The 19,707-nt window shown below is 42.7% G+C and overlaps 1 protein-coding gene and 2 non-coding genes across 3 annotated transcripts; 1 reads left to right on the forward strand and 2 right to left on the reverse strand.

The window, feature by feature from the left end:
* Positions 1-8,302: 8,302 nt before the first annotated feature.
* On the reverse strand, positions 8,303-8,376 carry Trnat-agu14 (transfer RNA threonine (anticodon AGU) 14). The gene has a single exon. It is a non-coding gene; the product is annotated as a tRNA-Thr (tRNA).
* Positions 8,377-9,078: 702 nt separating this feature from the next.
* On the forward strand, positions 9,079-9,152 carry Trnai-aau11 (transfer RNA isoleucine (anticodon AAU) 11). The gene has a single exon. It is a non-coding gene; the product is annotated as a tRNA-Ile (tRNA).
* Positions 9,153-15,417: 6,265 nt separating this feature from the next.
* Positions 15,418-19,705, reverse strand: H2bc4 (H2B clustered histone 4). Its single transcript, NM_001408764.2, is given in 2 exon segments — positions 15,418-17,892; positions 19,286-19,705. Coding segments are annotated over 2 exon segments (405 nt in total). The 5' UTR covers positions 19,663-19,705; the 3' UTR covers positions 15,418-17,864.
* Positions 19,706-19,707: the final 2 nt, after the last annotated feature.

Consider the following 19,707-nt stretch of genomic DNA (forward strand, 5'->3'; position numbering starts at 1 on the left):
CTCTCTAGCCTTTCTCTTTCCCCAGTCTTTAATTGATACTCCAAAAGCAGGTAGAAAAAAGACATTGTATAATCATTGCCAAATCAAATTCAAAAGAATAACCATATCCCACACAGAATTAAGAATTACAATTAGGGGTTGGGGATTTAGCTCAGTGGTAGAACACTTGCCTAGCAACCGCAAGACCCTGGGTTCAGTCCCCAGCTCCGGAAAGAAAAAAAAAAGAATTACAATTGTTCCCCAAAGTTTCAAGCTTCCCTTATTCCCAGGCCTGTGGCCAAAATAATAATAATTGCTAACTTATCATTATGTAAACTTTAACTTTTGACTTATTATACTTCAGAGCTCAGAGCTCTGAGGTCAGCTACCTGCATTTTCCTGTGAAGCTTTAGTGAAAAATGACATGGACAAAGCTGCTAGGTAGTGGCCAGAAAGAATCAAGTTAACCCTTAACTCACTAATTCCGCTAGCTTTCTGTTCCTTGCACACAATGACTCTCATAAGAGTCCCAGTAGTTTGACTTAGTTTTACTAGTATATAGTTTTATGCATTCTGTATTTCCTTATCCAGGAACCACTCTCAAATGTTATGCAAAACTTATTTCATAACTTCAATAACTTTTTCCTTTTTTGGGGTCCCAATGTTGGCTCTAATTAATTTTCTAATAATTTCTTCAAACTTTCTTTGCAAGTCAAGCATTAATCTGGAACTACCATTGTGCAATGATTACATTGTTTCCTAAATGAGAACACACAGCATGCACCTGGGCCATTAGGACTGTGCTGTGTTGTGCCCGTATGGTTCAATTTCCAATTGTTTAAGAATCATTAGTTTCACAGAACATCCACTTTCACAGAATTCACCAGAGCAGAAGGAGAAAGAAGTAGGAAAGTCAGATATAATAGAATAATTATGCACACCAAGGCCAACTGAAAAGCAGTCATGCACAAATGAAATTTATACAGCTGTTGTCCAGAGCTAAGGTTAGTAGGAGAAATTGGAGCAACTGATTTTTACAAAGAGCTGTTGTGGGCTTCTGAGATGTCTCCATCCCGACCAACTGCTGGCAGTCTCTGTTATGGTATGCTGTCTCCAGCAGAGGAGCAAAAGAAAACATGTTCCTGTGAGGGCATGGACTCTCACTTATGCTTATGGAATTCTCCCAAGAAATCTAAGTGCACCCAGAGAAAACTAGGCAAAGCACAGTTTTTCTGGTTTTTTTTATTTGTTTGTTTGTTTTTGTTTTTCTCCAGAGAGACAGAGAGAGGAAGAAAGGACTTGTGGAATGTGTGAAGCCTATTGGCAGGAAGAGCTCAGTTCAGGGCCCCATCTCCAGGTACAAGCTTCAAGAGACAGTGTCCTGTGACTTGTGGTCTGTGGCCAGGTATATAGCAGTACATACCAGACTCCAGAGAGAGGGAGATACAGGGTCTCATTCTGAAGCTCAAGCTAGGCTGTGATCCCCCTGCCTTTGCCATCCCAAGTGCTGATATTTCAAGGGTGAGTCACAAGTCCAGCTATTCCAGGCCATCCAGGGCTGTTGTATTTAATGATTGTTGCAGAAATTGAATGGATTTAAAAATGTACAGCCTTGGGTACCCGGTATTGTAACTTTAATTTTTTAAATTCTATTTTTAACGATGGTTCTTAAACTCTTTAACCTTCCTTGTAACCCACCACCCACCAGAAGTAGTGGAAAAGAAAGGATAATGGGGGGGTGGGATTATGGGGGAAGTAGGACTGTTTAGAAAGGTTCTTTGGAGCAACTCCAGTCTGTGTTGCCTGGAAATCAGCAGTTCAGTTCACAGGTTAGCAGGCAGCTGCAGCTTGATCTATTCACAAACACCTCACAGATACACTAGCAGCCCAGTTTGGTAGAGTCAGGTTAGTAATAGTGGTGACAATGACCTATCAGAGACAGCCAGGTCTCAACCTCAGCTGGAATCAACAGAAAGGACCCTGATGGACACCAGGAGAGGTTCTCAGCCGTGCCTGTCTCAGAGAATCAAAGATCAGGGAAGATGTGAAACCCACAAGTGTTGTACAGCTAGCTGTACCAGCAAACCAAGGTCTGTCTCTCTCACTCTGGAGTCCTATTTATACCCTCCAAACATCATGTGTCTTCCATGTGCCTTGCCTCAGCTCAGCTCTTGCCTCAGCACGAGTACATCCATCCAATCAGTCCGAGTCCTTGGAAGCAGCAACAAGCTGCAGCACACCACCAGTTTTTTTGGTGTGTTCTCTCTGTGGTGTCCTGACAAAAGCAGCACAACTATGCAATATAAGGTGGACTATGGGGAAGTGGACCATGAGAGGTAACTTAGTCCCCACATAGGAGCTTCGCCTGCTCGCAGGCACCAGGCCCCTGTCACTAGCCACAGTCCCGGCTTGGCCATCAGTCAAGTAAGGGCAATGCCTCAAGCCTTCTATGTGTAGATGAGGCATTCCTAACATGCCAGACTAAGACAATAGGAAAAAAGACATGGCCAGAGATCTCCATGCTAATGAGGTACATAGAGGCCTGGAGGGCATAGCCAATAAACTTCACTTCTCAGACATTCCTCCCGGACAAAGGTATTTAATCTCAGGTCCACCCTGAGTGGGGAAGGGTGTATGGTTTTACACATTCACTTTCCATTATGGCAATAAATAATTCAGAACCATGAACTGTCTCTTTTCATTGGGATCTGCCATGGGGAGCTATGGAGAAGGCCTTTATCTACAAAGCCTCTGTCTCATCTTCTGTAGAAGGCCTCTCTGCACTCCCAGCCATAACCACCACTAAGCCTGGGATCATCAAGCCAAGGAGAATCGTTGTGGGACCAGCCGGAGCTCCCCCGAAACTTCCCCCCAGCCCCCTGCTCCACTGTCTGTCTGAGGGTCTCAACTCCATTCTCTCTCAGCTCTTCCACCACTTCCAGCAGCACTGGGGTATAGGAGAGTCAGAGAGCCTGAGAACCAGCTTGAGACACCCCTCCCCCAACCCCCCAGCGGTGCCTCCGAGCTTTCCTATGGCCCAGCACCTGCCTAATGCGGGTTATGCAGTCAAACTCCCGGAGTCCCACCTCTGAGCGGTGGAGCTCTGTGTTGGAGCAGACGTGGGGACCACAATCCTACAGCGGACTAATACATGTGTGTTGTTAGCAAAGAATCTTTCATCATGTGTCCTTTCATGTGCTTGCCTTAGCAGAACATCCTCTCTCCTGTGTCTGCTTCAGTGATGCATTCCTCCAAGAGTCGGCCTTAGCCTTTCACACCTGTGTCTACTTTAATAAAATATTCCCAGCAAAACACCATCCAACGGGTTCTTTTTCAAAGAAACGTTAAGTTTCCACTTCAGGCTATAGCAGCTCTTGACTTTAATCCCAGTGTGTGGGAGGCAGAGGTAGTAGATTTGTTTAAGTTTGAGCCTAGCTTGGTCTACCTGAAGAGTTCCAGGGCAGCCAGGACTTCTGCCACCCTGTCTCCAAACAAAGGCTGGACAGTCACTGGCAGAAATGCCTTAACCAAGAGTGTCCAATGAAATGTGTGGACTGTTCAGAGCAGCGTGTCCATAGTTAGTAAACTGGGAAATAATCCTGGTGTTGAAGGACCCTAGTTCTTACTGAAGTGTAAGAGCTGTTAAGAGGTTTGGCCTGGTAGAAGGTAATTAGGTTATGGAGTTCCTATGAAGGACTCTGAGGGCTTTCACCAGCCTTACACCCACTTCCTCAGGTCAAGATTAGGACAAGTACCAGTTTCCCGCCTCTGGTCAAGGCTAGGCCATTCTCCACCCTGAAAAACTGCAGAATGTACTGACTGACAGTCACCTGACCCTCTGGTCCCAGAAACAGTTCAAATGTATGTCAGATCTTGCTAGCCAATAGATTTAAAGGTCAATATGCTTAGCCAATATTTTTAAACTGTAACCTTGCTGATGTAACCTGTACCCCTAAAAAGTATAAGAACTGTTTGTTGTAGCCATTCGGAGTTGCCTTCTAGTCACTTGCCATGAGGGGCTGATTGAAGGTTGACCCTGACATGACAGAAAATAAACCTCTTGCATTTGCATCGACCTCCGTTCTCGTGTCTCACTTGCGGCGTCTCCTGGTAGTTAAGACTCACTTCGAGCCTTACAGGGTCCAGGAGAAAAACAATTTTGGATCTGAGTCTTCAAAAAGAAGAGTGTGTTGTCAGAAAAGGAATGTGTCACTGACTATAACAGGAGGAACTGTTGTTTGGAAGCAGGACACAGAAAGAAATAGTTTAAATGGGAATTTATGAATTGCCTCATAGAGAAAGGAAATCTATAGAAGCCACAGTACTTTTTATTCTGATAGTGGGGAGAAAAATTGGCATGGTCAAAGACCAACTTTCAATTCTAGAAAGCAACAATCAACCAAGATATGATTTCTGACAGCTTTCAGATTAAATTCTGTCTTAGTGTCATTCTGTTGCTGTGACATATCCTGTGACCGAAAGCAAGTTAGTAGAGGAAAGGTCTTCTTTCAGTTCATAACTGAAGGTCACATGCCCTTACCCAGCAGAAGCCAGGAAGGAACACTTGACTGCTTCTGGCTCCAGTCTAACTAACCATCTACAAAATCAGACCCACGGGCTGAGGGAATGACTACACCCACAATGGGATAAGCCCTCCTGTATCAATTAACAATCAGGACTCCACCCCCAACACTCACCCTTAGTTGAAACTAAAGATGTATATGACAATATTAAAGGCAGAAGCTGGCTGGGTCTTGCAGCTCTGGCCCATAATCATAGCTACTCAGGAAGTCAAGAGAAGAGGATCAATAGTTTGAGGCTTGCCTAAGTCATGGAGTGAGTTCAAGAGAGCCTGAGAAACTTAGTGATACCCTTTTTTTTTTTTTTTAATAAAGTGGATGGAGGGACCAGAGAGATGAAACAGTGGAACAGTGGTTAAGAGCATATACTGTTCTTGCAGAGGGCCTGATTTCAGTTCCCAAAATCAATGTTCAGTAACTCTCTCTCGTTACTCTAGTCTAGGGGATCTAATGTCCTCTTCTGGTCTCCTATATACCCACACTCATATGCACACACATACCACCCACCCATATGCATGATTAAAAACAAAATAAATCTTTAAAGAAGTGGATGCAGGGGCTGGAGAGATGGCTCAGCAGTTAAAAGCACAGACTATTCTTCAAAGGTCCTGAGTTCAATTCCCAGCAACTGCATTGTGGCTCACAACCATCTGTAATGGAGTCAGATGCCCTTTTCTGGTGTGTCTGAAGACCGCAACAGTGTACTTACATAAAAAAACAAATAAATACCTCTCTTTTTAAAAAAAAGTGGATGCAAAGAAAAAAATTAGGTTAAAATGAAAAATAAACATTAATTCAAAAGAAGATGGAAGGAACAAAGGACACATAAAATTCAACAGGAAACATGAGCAGGAAAGACCAGTAGAAACGATAGGTTAAGTTGTAAGGGTCTAAAAATCGATGAAGGAAGACCCCAGACTCAGATAGTATACAAAGACAAAAAGGGTTTAATCTGCAGAAACAGCTAGCATGACAGGGTTTCCATTGTTTCCAAGTGCATCGAGTTCCTTTTGTAACAGGACTGCTTAATTGCTTCTGAGATCACAGCAGACTTCTAAAACTTAGGGCACATTCCAAGGGGTTACAGAAATCTCTAACGGAAGGTCATAAAGAAGACATATACTACAGGACTCCAGGTACCAACAAACAAAGAAACAAAAACCAAACCAAACAAAACAACAACAAAATCCAGGAGATTAGTTATTGATTGAGTTTGTCAGAACTTCAAGGACAGCTTAGTTAGAGTCTAAATCTCTTCCATGATCCTGCAAGCTAGTAGCAAATGGTGAAAGGTAAGCCAAGAAATTGCTCCTAGTGTGCATGCACAAAGGTATTGTCTGTTATAACCTCTTATTCAATCTAGGATTGACTTTATGTGCAGACCTGCAGTGAGCTTTTTTACCATGTGAACACATGTTCTCAGTCTTACAAATACTGAGAAAAAGGGCAGAGGTAAGTCTCCCTCCCCTTTCCTCATGGTGACAGTGATGACTCAGAGAAGAGCAACACCCTGCCAGGCTTTGCCTAGCCTCCTGCTGTGCCACTTTGAGTTCTAACTGAAGGCTGCAGAAGCCAGCCTTAAAATGACTTGGTCAGGTGGATCAGCAGTAGAGCGGCAGAAGCAGAATACCTTTCACCCAGGATAGATAGTGAATGGTCTAAATGGTCCATGGCTTAGTTTCTGAATGGGATACGAAAAATGAACTACTCACAATACAGTCCTATGAATAATTAAGTCAAATGTAAATGAGACAGGGAATTCAAACCCAGAGATTGTTGGGCTGGATTCTAATAAAGCAAAAGGAAGGAGCCAGTTACAGCTTGCTTCAGGAAGCACCCTAAGAGCCCAGATGAGGTGGTATGGTTGGGGCCTGTAAGATTCACAGAATAGAAAAACAGAAATAGCTGCCTAGGCTAGGCAGGGTCCTTGAGCAAACCTTTCTTACACCTCCCTCCTTCCTTAGTACGGCTTTTCAGAGACCTTGAAGGAGGAACAGGGAGGCTGCTTCGTGATTTAGTCTCTGCCAAAATGCTGTGAGATCTTCCTACATACTCCAAGCAGCCCTCCCTTCCTCCACATCCAAGCCATCTTTAGAATCCTACTTTAAGGTTTTAAAACAACTAATAACTTACCAAATTTAGAGATAAAGAAGCAAAAGCCACATACAAAAGCACCATTGTTTGTTTACAAACAATACTTCACCTGAGACTGAAAATGAACATTATATCTGTTTTCCTGAAGAAGCCTTAAAGTTCTGTCTCTTGGATCAGAATCCCATAATAGTATGCATGTTCATCTCAAATCCCAGCAGACAGAGACAGGGCTGCTGCCAGTTCCAGGCAAATCTAGGCTACAGAATCGGACCCTGTCTCCAAAGAGACATAGGGGAAAGAAAGAAAGAAGGAAGTGAGGAGGGACAAACACAACGGAAAGACACTGAGGAGAAGCAGACCTGGTGGTATGTGCCTGTAATCTCAGCTTCTTAGAGGCTGAGGTAGGAGAACTCTAACAAATGCAGAGTCAGCCTGGGCTCCAGAGACTAGCCTCAGCTATAACATAAGTCTCAGAGAGAGAAGACAAACAAACAAAACCAAAAAAACAAAACAAAACAACAACAAAAAACCCAAAAAACAAAACAAAACAACAACAAAAAACCCAAAAAACAAAAAACAAAACAAAAAACCCCCAAAAACCAACTAACCAACCAACCAAAAAAAAAAAAAAAAAAAACAAAAAAACAAAAAAACAAAAAAACAAAAAAAAAAAAACAAAAACCCAAAAAAACCCCCCAAACCAAAAAAAACTCCCCAAAACAAAATACGAAAAAACAAAAACAAAAACAAAAACAAACTCCCGGGGTTGGGGATTTGGCTCAGTGATAGAGCGCTTGCCTAGCAAACACAAGGCCCTGTGTTCAGTCCCCAGCTCCGAAAAAAAAACAAAACAAAAACAAAAACAAACTCCCCTCAAATCCCCCCCCAAAACAAAAAACAAAGGAAAAAAAAAAACCTTCCAAACTTCATAAAATCTAGTTCTCTGTAGAATTCTGTGAACTTTATTGAAGAAGGGAGGTTAGACTTTTACAGAGTCTAGCACAATCCGAAAATACATTTTAGAATATCAAAAGTAGGAAAAGAAATAGAAAACAAAACATGAATGAATAATTTTTTGGAGTTCGATGTCTTTTGCAGTTATTCTATGAAAAATCTGGTAGAAAAAAACTCAAAGACATCAAGTCATAGGATAATGTTTTTTCAATTACCTGTGGTCAGTCTGTCAGTTAGATTATATATGTTTTGTTACTAATCATTTTAAAAAATAGTATCTCACTATTCATCAGAGTTGTCTAGCCTCTGCCTCATCCCAAACTCAAATCATTGCAAATGTGCACCATCATTCCTAACATGTTTAAAGTTCATAAATTATTATCGCTTCTTTTCAGTGTCTACACACAGTGTGCAAAGGAGCACACTAGTCTAGACCGACTGCATCTCTAATCTCATGATCTCAAAACTAAAGTTCTGTAGTGTTTTATATAAGTTACTGGAAAGTTTTTGTCAAACTACTTCATTTCCTATCTACATATTCCAACTCAAGGCTGTTCCGTTTCTCAGCAAAGTTTAATAGACGGGATATGTTCCAACTCATAAGATGTGAATAAAAAACGCTCCCACTTAATTAGTGCAAATAACTGGTGGGATTGAGTAGAAACAAGTGAAAGAGTTAAAAAAAAAAAAAAAAAAGGCCCCGCTGGGATTTGAACCCAGGATCTCCTGTTTACTAGACAGGCGCTTTAACCAGCTAAGCCACGGAGCCAGAACTGAGGGATAGTGTAGTTATACATTATTTGAATACGATCTAACATGTTTGTACGGCTCAGCCATCCTGGAAATTAGTTTAGAAATGAAAAAGATCAGAAATACCAATCACAGCCAAAGAAGAACTTTCTCTTAAAATGGCTGTATATCGTAGCTGGATTGAAGGAGCGACTTTCCGTTGGCAAAGGCTTTTGCTAAAGCCAGAGAAAAGAATCTTGTCTGCGATGGGTGCATCGCAATATACAGGAGCCGCACATGCGGCAGTGTAGTTTACGTGGGCGTCCCAGGAGGAGCGAAGAAAGCCCTTTCCTGGGCGCGGTTCACCTGGTTTAAGGGAAAATAAAACAAACCCCAAATATTTCTTCGGATGACATAGCGCTCCTTGAGGCAGAATCCCAAACAAGATAAATCAATGCGATTTCTTATTCTAAAAAAGAAAGGTCAAAGAAGAAAGAAGGAAAGAAAAGAAGGGGAGAGTGGGGGATGGGCAGGCTTCCTGGAGGGGAAAAACGGGAAAGGAGATAATATTTGAGATGTAAATTTAAAAAATATCCAATAAAAGAAAAAGAGAAGAGAAAAGAAAAGAGAAAAAGAAAAGAAAAGAAGAGGAAAGGAAAGAAAAGAAAAGAAAAAAAAAAAAAAGAAAAATGCCTGTTTGAAATCTTTTGTAAGAAGTGAGGAAAGCAACTCTATAATATATGGCCGGTTAGCTCAGCTGGTTAGAGCGTGGTGCTAATAACGCCAAGGTCGCGGGTTCGAACCCCGTACGGGCCAGTAAGGTATCCAAATTTTACAACCCCTGGCTTGGACAGGTCTATTCTCTCTAAATAAAGCATAGTTCATCCTACCAATGCTTTGTTATCTGAACCTTGGATAAGTGACACATGTTCACTCACCACTTTTGTACTGATTATCAAGTATGGTCCTTATATATGCTAGGCAACTGCCATGCCTTTCTGATCACCTCAGTCTCTCTTTTTTCTTTCTTTCTTTCTTTCTTTCTTTCTTTCTTTCTTTCTTTCTTTCTTTCTTTCTTTCTTTTTTCTTTCTTTTTTCCCCTTCTTTATCAACCCGAGTATTTCCCATTTACATTTCGAGTGCCATTCCCTTTCCCGGCCTCCGGGCAAACATCCCCCCAATCCCTCCCCCTCCCCTTCTTTATGGGTGTTCCCCTCCCCATCCTCCCCCCATTGCCGCCCTCCCCCCAACAATCACGTTCACTGGGGGTTCAGTCCTAGCAGGACCAAGGGCTTCCCCTTTCACTGGTGATCTTACTAGGATATTCATTGCTACCTATGAGGTCAGAGTCCAGGGTCAGTCCATGTATAGTCTTTAGGTAGTGGCTTAGTCCCTGGAAGCTCTGGTTGCTTGGAATTGTTGTTCATAAGGGGTCTCGAGCCCCTTCAAGCTCTTCCAGTTCTTTCTCTGATTCCTTCAACGGGGGTCCTATTATCAGTTCAGTGGTTTGCTGCTGGCATTCGCCTATGTATTTGCTGTATTCTGGCTGTGTCTCTCAGGAGCGATCTACATCCGGCTCCTGTCGGTCTGCACTTCTTTGCTTCATCCATCTTGTCTAATTGGGTGGCTGTATATGTGTGGGCCACATGTGGGGCAGGCTCTGAATGGGTGTTCCTCCTGTGTCTGTTTTAATCTTTGCCTCTCTCTTCCCTGCCAAGGGTATTCTTGTTCCCCTTTTAAAGAAGGAGTGAAGCATTCACATTTTGATCATCTGTCTTGAGTTTCATGTGTTCTAGGCATCTAGGGTAATTCAAGCATTTGGGCTAATAGCCACTTATCAATGAGTGCATACCATGTGTGTTTTTCTGTGATTGGGTTACCTCACTCAGGATGATATTTTCCAGTTCCAACCATTTGTCTATGAATTTCATAAAGGCATTGTTTTTGATAGCTGAGTAATATTCCATTGTGTAGATGTACCACATTTTCTGTATCCATTTCTCTGTTGAAGGGCATCTGGGTTCTTTCCAGCTTCTGGCTATTATAAATAAGGCTGCTATGAACATAGTGGAGCACGTGTCTTTTTTATATGTTGGGGCATCTTTTGGGTATATGCCCAAGAGAGGTATAGCTGGATCCTCAGGTAGTCCAATGTCCAATTTTCTGAGGAACCTCCAGACTGATTTCCAGAATGGTTGTACCAGTCCGCAATCCCACCAACAATGGAGGAGCGTTCCTCCTTCTCCACATCCTCGCCAGCATTTGTTGTCACCTGAGTTTTTGATCTTAGCCATTCTCACTGGTGTGAGGTGAAATCTCAGGGTTGTTTTGATTTGCATTTCCCTTATGACTAAAGATGTTGAACATTTCTTTAGGTGTTTCTCAGCCATTTGGCATTCCTCAGCTGTGAATTCTTTGTTTAGTTCTGAACCCCATTTTTTAGTAGGGTTATTTGTCTCCCTGCGGTCTAACTTCTTGAGTTCTTTGTATATTTTGGATATAAGGCCTCTATCTGTTGTAGGATTGGTAAAGATCTTTTCCCAATCCGTTGGTTGCCGTTTTGTCCTAACCACAGTGTCCTTTGCCTTACAGAAGCTTTGCAGTTTTATGAGATCCCATACCTCAGTCTTTCTTAAGCTAAAATTTCTACTTCATTTACTGCCTCTTTATCTGTACTCATTATTGGCACTTGACTGTCTTCTTGTCCACTGGACCTGGACATCAGTATGTTTGTTCGTTATTGCTTTAGAATGCTCTCCTGCCTGATAGCTCCAAACCTCGAGCATCACCTCGAGCATCATCCCTTCCTCTTATTTTTGCTTTCATCTTCATACCAGTAAGGTAATAATTTATTTCTTGAGAAGTGAAGCTTTGGGTCATTCTCATGTTTTAAGTGTTAGATCTTTAGTGCTGATGTATAATAGGTAGAGTCCATATGTTTTTGCTGTATGAAGGGCACTAGACACACATGCAGGCAAAACACCCATATACATAAAAATAAAAAAGGTTGAAGTCCTCATTATATTTTATTTGTGTATGAAGTAAAATCCAGAGAAGAAATGTAAATACGTCCATAAAGTAATACTTGACTGCACTGAAATTATATATACAATTGAGCTGTCAGTCATGGTCATTTGTATTCACGCAGCAGGGAAACAGCTTGACGGTTCCAATCTTGTACTGGTTAGTTCTTGTCAACTTGACACTAACTGTAATCACTTGAAACAAAGGGAATTTCAGTTGAGGAATTGCTTCCATTAGATTGGTCTGTAGGGACTTTAGATTGGTTTATGATGTGGGAGGGCCAAGTTCACTGTGGGCAACGCCATCTTGGACAGGTGGCTCTAGGCTGTATAAGAAAGCTGGCTGAGCACAAAGAATTGAAGCAAGCCAGAAAGCAGCATGCCTCTATGGTCTTTGCTCTAGGTCCTGCCAGCAAGTTCCTACTTTGAATTCCAGGGCCGTCATCCTGCAAGCATGACCTATGTATAACCTATAAGGTGAGAACAAGCTCGTTTCCTCCCTCAAGTTGTTTTTGGTTGTGGTGTTTTATCACAGCAACAAAAGCAAACTTGAGTCTCAGGGTTAAATTCCCTGAGATGGAGGATTACATGATAGGCCTGTGTATTACTCAGAGTTTTCTAGAGTCACAGAATATTAGGAACTGGTTCTAATGCTTTGTCTCCCAAAAAGCTGAGCTTCCAGACCTGAAGGTCCCTGTCACCAGCTGGCTTCGATTGATAATAAAGAATTGCCAGTCAGCAGGGAGATGGAGCAGACTTTTAAATTGCTTGGAGCGGAGTTTTAAATTGCTTGGGCAAGAGACTGAGGAGCGGGGGGGGGGGGGGGGGGGGGAGGGAAGAGGAATCACCATGACTTGAGGGAGAAGGATCAAATTTAAGAGCTGCAGGAGAGAAACCATCCAGCAACATAGAAAGGGAATGTGGAAGTGTGTGTGTGTGTGTGTGTGTGTGTGTGTGTGTATGTGTGTTGGTTCCAAAAGGTAACAGGGTAGCAGAATGAAATATAGAGTTTACAAGGTGTTAAGCCAGGGATAGTGGAGGAAAATGTATGCTAGCTGTGAAAGACCCCCAGAGTGGGGAGACCCTCACTCAAATCTCGGGGTGACACGACCCCTCAAGAACTCACACAAGACCGTCCTTGTAATCACATGAGGTTTATAGATAGGAACCAGTGCTCTGGGGTCGAGACTCATATCCCACGCAGGGGCAGTAGAGTTCGACCCCGAGAGGCTGGGAGAAAGGGTATTTAAAGGGAGAAACCACAACCCGAGGGGGCAGGGATGGCATTATTGGAAAAGTGTGAAGAATACCAGTGAAAAATCACAAGGAGAAACTCCCTGTTTCTCAAGATTGTTCAACTTTATGGTCTGCTAGTTCCTGGGAGAAGCTGCTTCCTGCTTCTCAAGATTGTTCGCTAAGATTCTAATCTAACTTCATGGTCAGCTAGTTCTTGGGAGAAAGCTGTTGAACCGGCTGATGTAATTACCCATTCTATGGTCCTAGGAGAAGCTTCCTGGAACATACAATCCCAGGGCCTAACCGGTTTCTTTCTTCTGCTCTAAACTTTGTGTCTAGGGGGGCAACTTTCAAACTTTTACCTTTCATTCCCCACTTCTTCTAGTGGCTAGTTCTTTTTTTTTTCTTTTTTTTTGGAGCTGGGGACCGAACCCAGGGCCTTGTGCTTGCTAGGCAAGTGCTCTACCACTGAGCTAAATCCCCAACCCTGGCTAGTTCTAATCATAGAACTAAATTTCTGTATCTTTATAATATTGATTTTTTTTTGTCCTCCTAAAGTATGATACAAAACATCAGCCACTCTACCACAGTTTAAGTTCTGGATTGGGTGATAATTGTTAGTGCCTGGCTGGCAGGAGTGGTGTGTTCCAGGCAGAATGACACTAAACCACACATCTCACATCTCCCAGCATCAGGTACTGGTGCACTGAGACAGGTCTTAAGCTCCATATACACAGTCTGCAGATATGTATATACATGGCCTCACCCAGCCATTTCAGCCCACACAAGCCATTTTGGAGAGCAAATTTCTCATGAGCAAGGGATAGGGGCAGTCAGGGATGACCATGAACTAGTGGGTTACCTGGCCCATGCTAAGGTCCACTGTTCTTCGGGTAGTCCATGAGTATTGTTTGTTGCTGGTAGCCCCCTGTACCCAAGGTCTTTGATGGATACTGGCCCACTGGGGCATAGGAGCACAGAGTGTTGGGTTCCTGTATCCACAAAACACTGATTGGACTTCCCATCTATCCTGGGGCAGTCCCTGACCCAGTGTCCTTTTTTTTTTTTTTTTTTTTTTTACAATAGGCATTCTGATTTTTAGCCAGGAATTCTCTTCTGTTGCCAGGTACTGTCTTCCTAGTCTCTCTAACTACTGTGGCCAGTATAAGTTTTTCCCCTGCTTTTTATCTCTCGTTAGCTCTCTAGCTTTTTTTTTTTAATCTCTTTTTTTACAGCTACTGATGCTGTCCATTTATGTGCACAGATTTTCTCTGCAACTTACACTAACTCTCTCAGCGACTTAGCTTAACCCTTCAAGTTTCTTCAACTTTTTCTTTATATATTTTTCTTACTTTAGTCAAATTGGTGGGGTGTTTTTTCAGCCCCTCAGAGACCCACCATTGGAGCCTGGTATAAGACTTGTAGCATTCCCTACCTTCAGGCATATTGAAGTCAACAGGCAGAAGTGAGGGCCTTCCATCCGTGTCTGGAACATTTTTTCTGGCCTCTAGTAGGATTCTGTATTTCCTGTAACAGCTACTAACAAGCATCTCAAGTGGGATGGTGAGAAAATAAGAAGAGAAAATAGAGGTCCGCCGAAAAGGACAAAAGCATTCAGTCACATAGAAAGACAATCAAAAGATTAACAGACAAAAAAATAGAAGTGTGCATAAAAACAAAAAACAAGCAGCCGCCGAGAGATCACCACAAAACCGAACTGATTCAGATGGGAGCTTCGGTGAGCTCACCAAAAACAGGTGAAGGGGAGCAGATTCCACATCACTCCTCCTTCTCAACTAGAATCTCAACTAACAAGTTGTGTGTTCTAGCCCTAACTTCAGTAACACAAAACAAGACCTAAGACACACAGACAAAGACTACTCTGAAAATACAGACGGCCAGGAGGGCGGGTCTTTTCTCCAATCCAGGAGAATCACCGAATCCTCACCAGCACCCAGACCAGAATCTCCTAGGTGTCCCTGGGGTCCCTTCTCACCTCCTGGGATGTCTCCCAGGGCAGCGCAATCGGTGAGCCCCTGGCACATCTACCGCTCACATTCACGTCTCTCCTGAGACATGAGCCTCCCTCTCAGCCCGAGATGGGAGCGACTGCAAAACCAGAACTCCAGAACTCCCAAGCAAATACAGACCCAGAGTTTAGCTGGCACAAAACACAAAGACACAGACAAAGACGTAGATGCTATCTCACCTCCAACTGGGTCTTTGATCCTCCCTAACTCAGATTTGGTATTGGGATGACATTATTTAAGCCAGATTAACAGGTGGGTTTCCTTGAGTTAAATTTCTTGGGTAGGAAATGTCAAATACGATTCTTCTGAATATCCAAATATTTAAGACGAAAGTTCAAGTCCCCAACAAAAGGAGATGAATCATAAAAAAACAAAACAAAATGAAGCAAAACAAATGAACAAGCAAAAATGGTTTATAGTAATGGTACACCTATAATCCCAACACCTGGAAACAGTAAAGAATTCAATTTTGAGATGACCTAACATCGTCTTTGCCTAGCTTGCTCAAAGCCCTGGGTTTGATCATGGCCTGCTGGCACACTTTTGTGCCAACACTAGAGAAGCAAAGGCAGGGGACCTCTAAAATTGAGGTCAACCTGGTGTACATGTAGCATGTGGTAGAACCCTCCTGAAATACCAGTCATGTGGAGCAGGAGGCTCACACTCCCCCCCCCAACCCCACACCAGTGCTTTCCTTTGCATATCAAGGAAAAACAAAGATTTCTTTGGAATATTAGAGGTAATCATAAAAAGTGATTTCTTAAAGCATAGAGAAAATTTTCACTATCAAGATCACCATATTTCAAGAAATCTTTAATAGTTCAGCGTAGGTTTATGCATTTGAATATAGAATGATCTTAGGAGAGTAATCAACAGGACTGGGACGGTCAAGTGATTAAGGCATTGGACTTAAGATTCAATGGCCTTTGTGGGTTCGAACCACACTCCCAGTAGCTGGAGGGTTTGTGAGGGTTTTCAAAGTAGTTTTGAAATACAATTACATACCCACCCCACAAGGGAATATTTTTTGTGTTTATTTACTTTACAACACAACCTGGTAGCACAGGCTGCATTGGGAAATAGTGGCTCTGTCTTCACAGGCAGTGGTTTGTCGATAGTTTTCAACAAGTCTCAGGTTTCCAACAAGAGGAAAATCTATCCACCATTTTGCCTGAGCTTTTAACATTCCAAGAGGATTGGCCAAACCTTTATACCTTTTGTCTTTATGGAAATAAACTCTGGTTCTCTGAAGTTTGCAGACCCAGGATTCCCAGAATGAAAGAAAAGGCCAGGCCCTGTGCTAAAATGGGACCTTGCTAAAATATTTAATAAACATTTTACTGTTAGCTTTTCCCTCATTCTTCCTCACAGGGAATCTATGTCCCTATATTAGTGTAACTGTATATTGGGGAAAGAAACAACTGAACTTTCTAGGAGCTATTTAATACTGGTTCTGAATCGACATGAAGCATGTACTCCTTCAGTTACAGCAGGGACTTAGAGAGGCCAAATGGTTAATGGAGCTTTGGCTGAAGTCCAACTTACTCATCCTCAATCATTTCTCTCTCTCTCTCTCTCTCTCTCTCTCTCTCTCTCTCTCTATATATATATATATATATATATATATATATATATATATATATATATATATATATATGTGCTTAGAAGTTGGCAGAATCTTGACAGTGGGTCCATAACTTTTAGAGTGAAAGCTATTGTGGTTGGAAAGGTTAAGTAGAAGCCATTGGAGTTGCCTTTACCAAGGAAAACAGCACCTCAAAAACCAATATTGCATCCCTGGAAGGATTAAAGAAGTTAGTGCCTACATCAAGAACTTGAAAAATGTAGGGGTGGTGGTTTCCAGCATATCTGTCTTTAACTCTATCTGTCTTGTGCAGAAGACAGGTGGATCCTGAAGAAATGACAGTTGACTAATCACACACTTAATCGAATAGTGACTCCGATTGCAGCTGCTATACCAGATGCTATATCCTTACTTCAGTAGGTCAGCACATCTCCTGGTAAGTGACATGCAGCTATTGTTCTAGAAAATTCCCTTTTCTTGTACCTCTCCACAAGGACCACCAGAAGCAATTTGCTTTTGGTTGGCAAGGCCAGCAGAAGGCCTATATAGACTTCCCCCAAGCTGTATTAACTTTCCAGCCTGTGTTGTAATTTAGTTAGAAAGGATCTTGATCGTCTGTCTCTTCCACAAAATCATAATGGTAGATGGTGTTCTGCTGACTGGACTAAGTGCATAGGAGGATTTGTTAGGAATACATATGCATGTGAAAGGATAGGAGATAAAACTCAAAATCCACAGGCCTTCCTTCTACCTCAGTGAAATTTCTAGGAATTGGTGATATGGGGCATGCAGAAAGCACAACAGTTACTGCCTGATTTGGATTCTGGAGACAGCACACTCTTTTCATTTGGGTATGTTACTCCAGCCTACATATTAAGTGATTGGGAAAGCTGCTATCCCTCAGTGGGATCTGGCATAGGAGAAGTCTCTTCAACAGATCTTGGCTGCTGTCCTGGCTGCTCTAGCATTTGGGCCGTATGATCCAGCATACCCAGTGGTTCTGGAGGTGTCAGGGACACATATGGACACTGTTTGGAACCTTTGGCAGTCCCTTGTGGTGTTAATCACAGAGGACACCCTTGGGATTTTGGAGCAAGGCTCTGCCATCATCTGCAGAAAACTAGTGCTAGAGCATCCTGGACTTATAAAAAAAGTGCTATGGTGGCAGAGATGGAGGTTACATATGGCTTCAAAACCTGTACTCCCACACAACAAGGCTGACCTGACCAGTTGTTGATACAGTACTGATACAAAGGATGACCATCAGAGAGCTGGTGGCAGGTTGACTGCATTGTACCACATTCTCCAGGCAAACGACAGTAGTTTGTCTTTATTGGACTAGGTATTTATTCTAGTTATGGATTTGCCTTTCCCTCATGTAAGGCATTTGCCCAAACCTCCATCCACTGACCTATAGAATGCCTTACACACTATCATGATGGTCTACACAGCATTGTTTCTGACCAAGAAGCAAGGCCGGAGAAGTGAAACAGTGGGCCCACACTCATGGAACCAACTGGTCTTACCAAGTTTTCCATGACCCTAAAGGAGCTAGTTTGGAATAGCCTTTTGAAAACACAATTACAGTATCAGTTAGGTGTCGAGAGCCTGCAAGGTCATGTCAGAGTTCTCCAGAAAGCAGTTTGAGCCAGGGCTACACAGAGAAACTTTGTCTTGAAGAACTAAAACAAAACACAAAGAAAAAGAAACGATTTAATTCTTATAAAGGGCTTTAAAAAGCATCATCTAGCATAAGAATTAATCTTTATTGTGAAAAGTTACTTTTGTGTCTTTTCCCACCAAACACAATGTTGTATTGTAAATTGCTATTGTATTTGCCTTTGAATTTTAAACTGCTGCTGAAAGAAACAAAACAGGTGGGACCGAGCCTAGAAGGAATCCTAACATTGAACATATGTCTTACACACTTTTCCAGAGACAGTACATTTCTATATGTAGAATTTCAGTTTAGAAAAGATATTTATATATGTAACTCCCAACAGTAATATACTAAATCTTCCTTCAAAGTTTTCCCAATTTACAGGCTACGGGCAGTGACTAAGTGACTAAGGTCAGGGAGGCCTAGTCACGGTTTTCCAGTCTCATCCTACCAAGCTTACTAGGTGAATAAGATATTGAAATGGTTTAGGAAAACAGGTGGCTTTGGTGCTTGTGAGGGAAAAATTAAATTTTTTGCTTTAGTATCTTGAAAAATCATTAGTTGTAAGAAAGTGAGATGTTAACTTTATTGGTCCTTTTGGGAAAAAAACAAAACAAAAACAAAAAAACCTGTGATGGTGTGTGATGTGCTAACAGCATATTCGTTCTACAGATGAATGTCCAGTCGATACTAAAGCTGAGGCCTAAAATTAGTCTTTCCTTTAACCCAACCTAAGTTGTAAACTGAAAATTTCAGTTAGCATATGCAACTTGATAGGTAGCAATCGAAAAAAACATCTTGATGGATCTTTTCTTGGCTAACACTGACATCTCTGAGCCTACATCAAGCATGTTCTTACCCTAGAAATAGACATTCGGGGGCCAACTCATCTACATTCCCTAGTCGAGCTCTAGAACAAATTAGGACAGGAATGCCCAGATAGTATGTCCCCGTATGCTCAAGAAAGCCAGACAAATACTCAATGCTTTTGAGCTAAAGTACTGATCCTTCAGGACGGATTATTTATTAAGTGCCTGCATATTAATTTTGATGCCCTCTCCTGGCACGGGACTTTGCAGGGCCCAAAAGCATCCCCACTAAAATGACAATTGCCTTCTTTGCTCTACCCTTTAATTTGGAGGATGTTTTCAATTTGGTTCAACAGCTAAACGGAAGACCAGGAACTTACCTGCTTTCTCCTTATTGTTTTCTTTCCCTTCTTGGCAGAAGAGGCTCTCGGTGGGCAGAGCCCATTCAAAATACCCGTGAGTGGCTAAAACTAAAGATCTCCACGTCCAGCACCCCAAATTGGCTACATGGGAGGAGGATGCATATGCAACAGCCTTTTCCACTGAAAGTATAGGTGGCTCTGAAAAGAGCCTTTGGGTTAGGTAGGAGTGAGTTAGAGAACTCACTTGGAGCTGGTGTACTTGGTGACCGCCTTGGTGCCCTCGGACACCGCGTGCTTGGCCAACTCCCCGGGAAGCAGCAGGCGCACGGCCGTCTGGATCTCCCGGGACGTGATGGTCGAGCGCTTGTTGTAATGCGCCAGGCGCGACGCCTCGCCCGCGATGCGCTCGAAGATGTCGTTCACGAACGAGTTCATGATGCCCATGGCCTTGGAAGAGATGCCCGTGTCCGGGTGTACTTGCTTCAGCACCTTGTACACGTACACCGAGTAGCTCTCCTTGCGGCTGCGCTTGCGCTTTTTGCCGTCCTTCTTCTGCGCCTTGGTCACGGCCTTCTTGGAGCCCTTCTTCGGGGCGGGAGCGGACTTCGCAGGCTCAGGCATGTTGTCACTGGGACTCTTGACCTGCAGTTCCGAACTCTAGATCTC

Source organism: Rattus norvegicus, chromosome 17 (assembly GCF_021556685.1).
Source record: "Rattus norvegicus strain SHRSP/BbbUtx chromosome 17, alternate assembly SHRSP_T2T, whole genome shotgun sequence".
Classification (NCBI taxonomy): domain Eukaryota; kingdom Metazoa; phylum Chordata; class Mammalia; order Rodentia; family Muridae; genus Rattus; species Rattus norvegicus.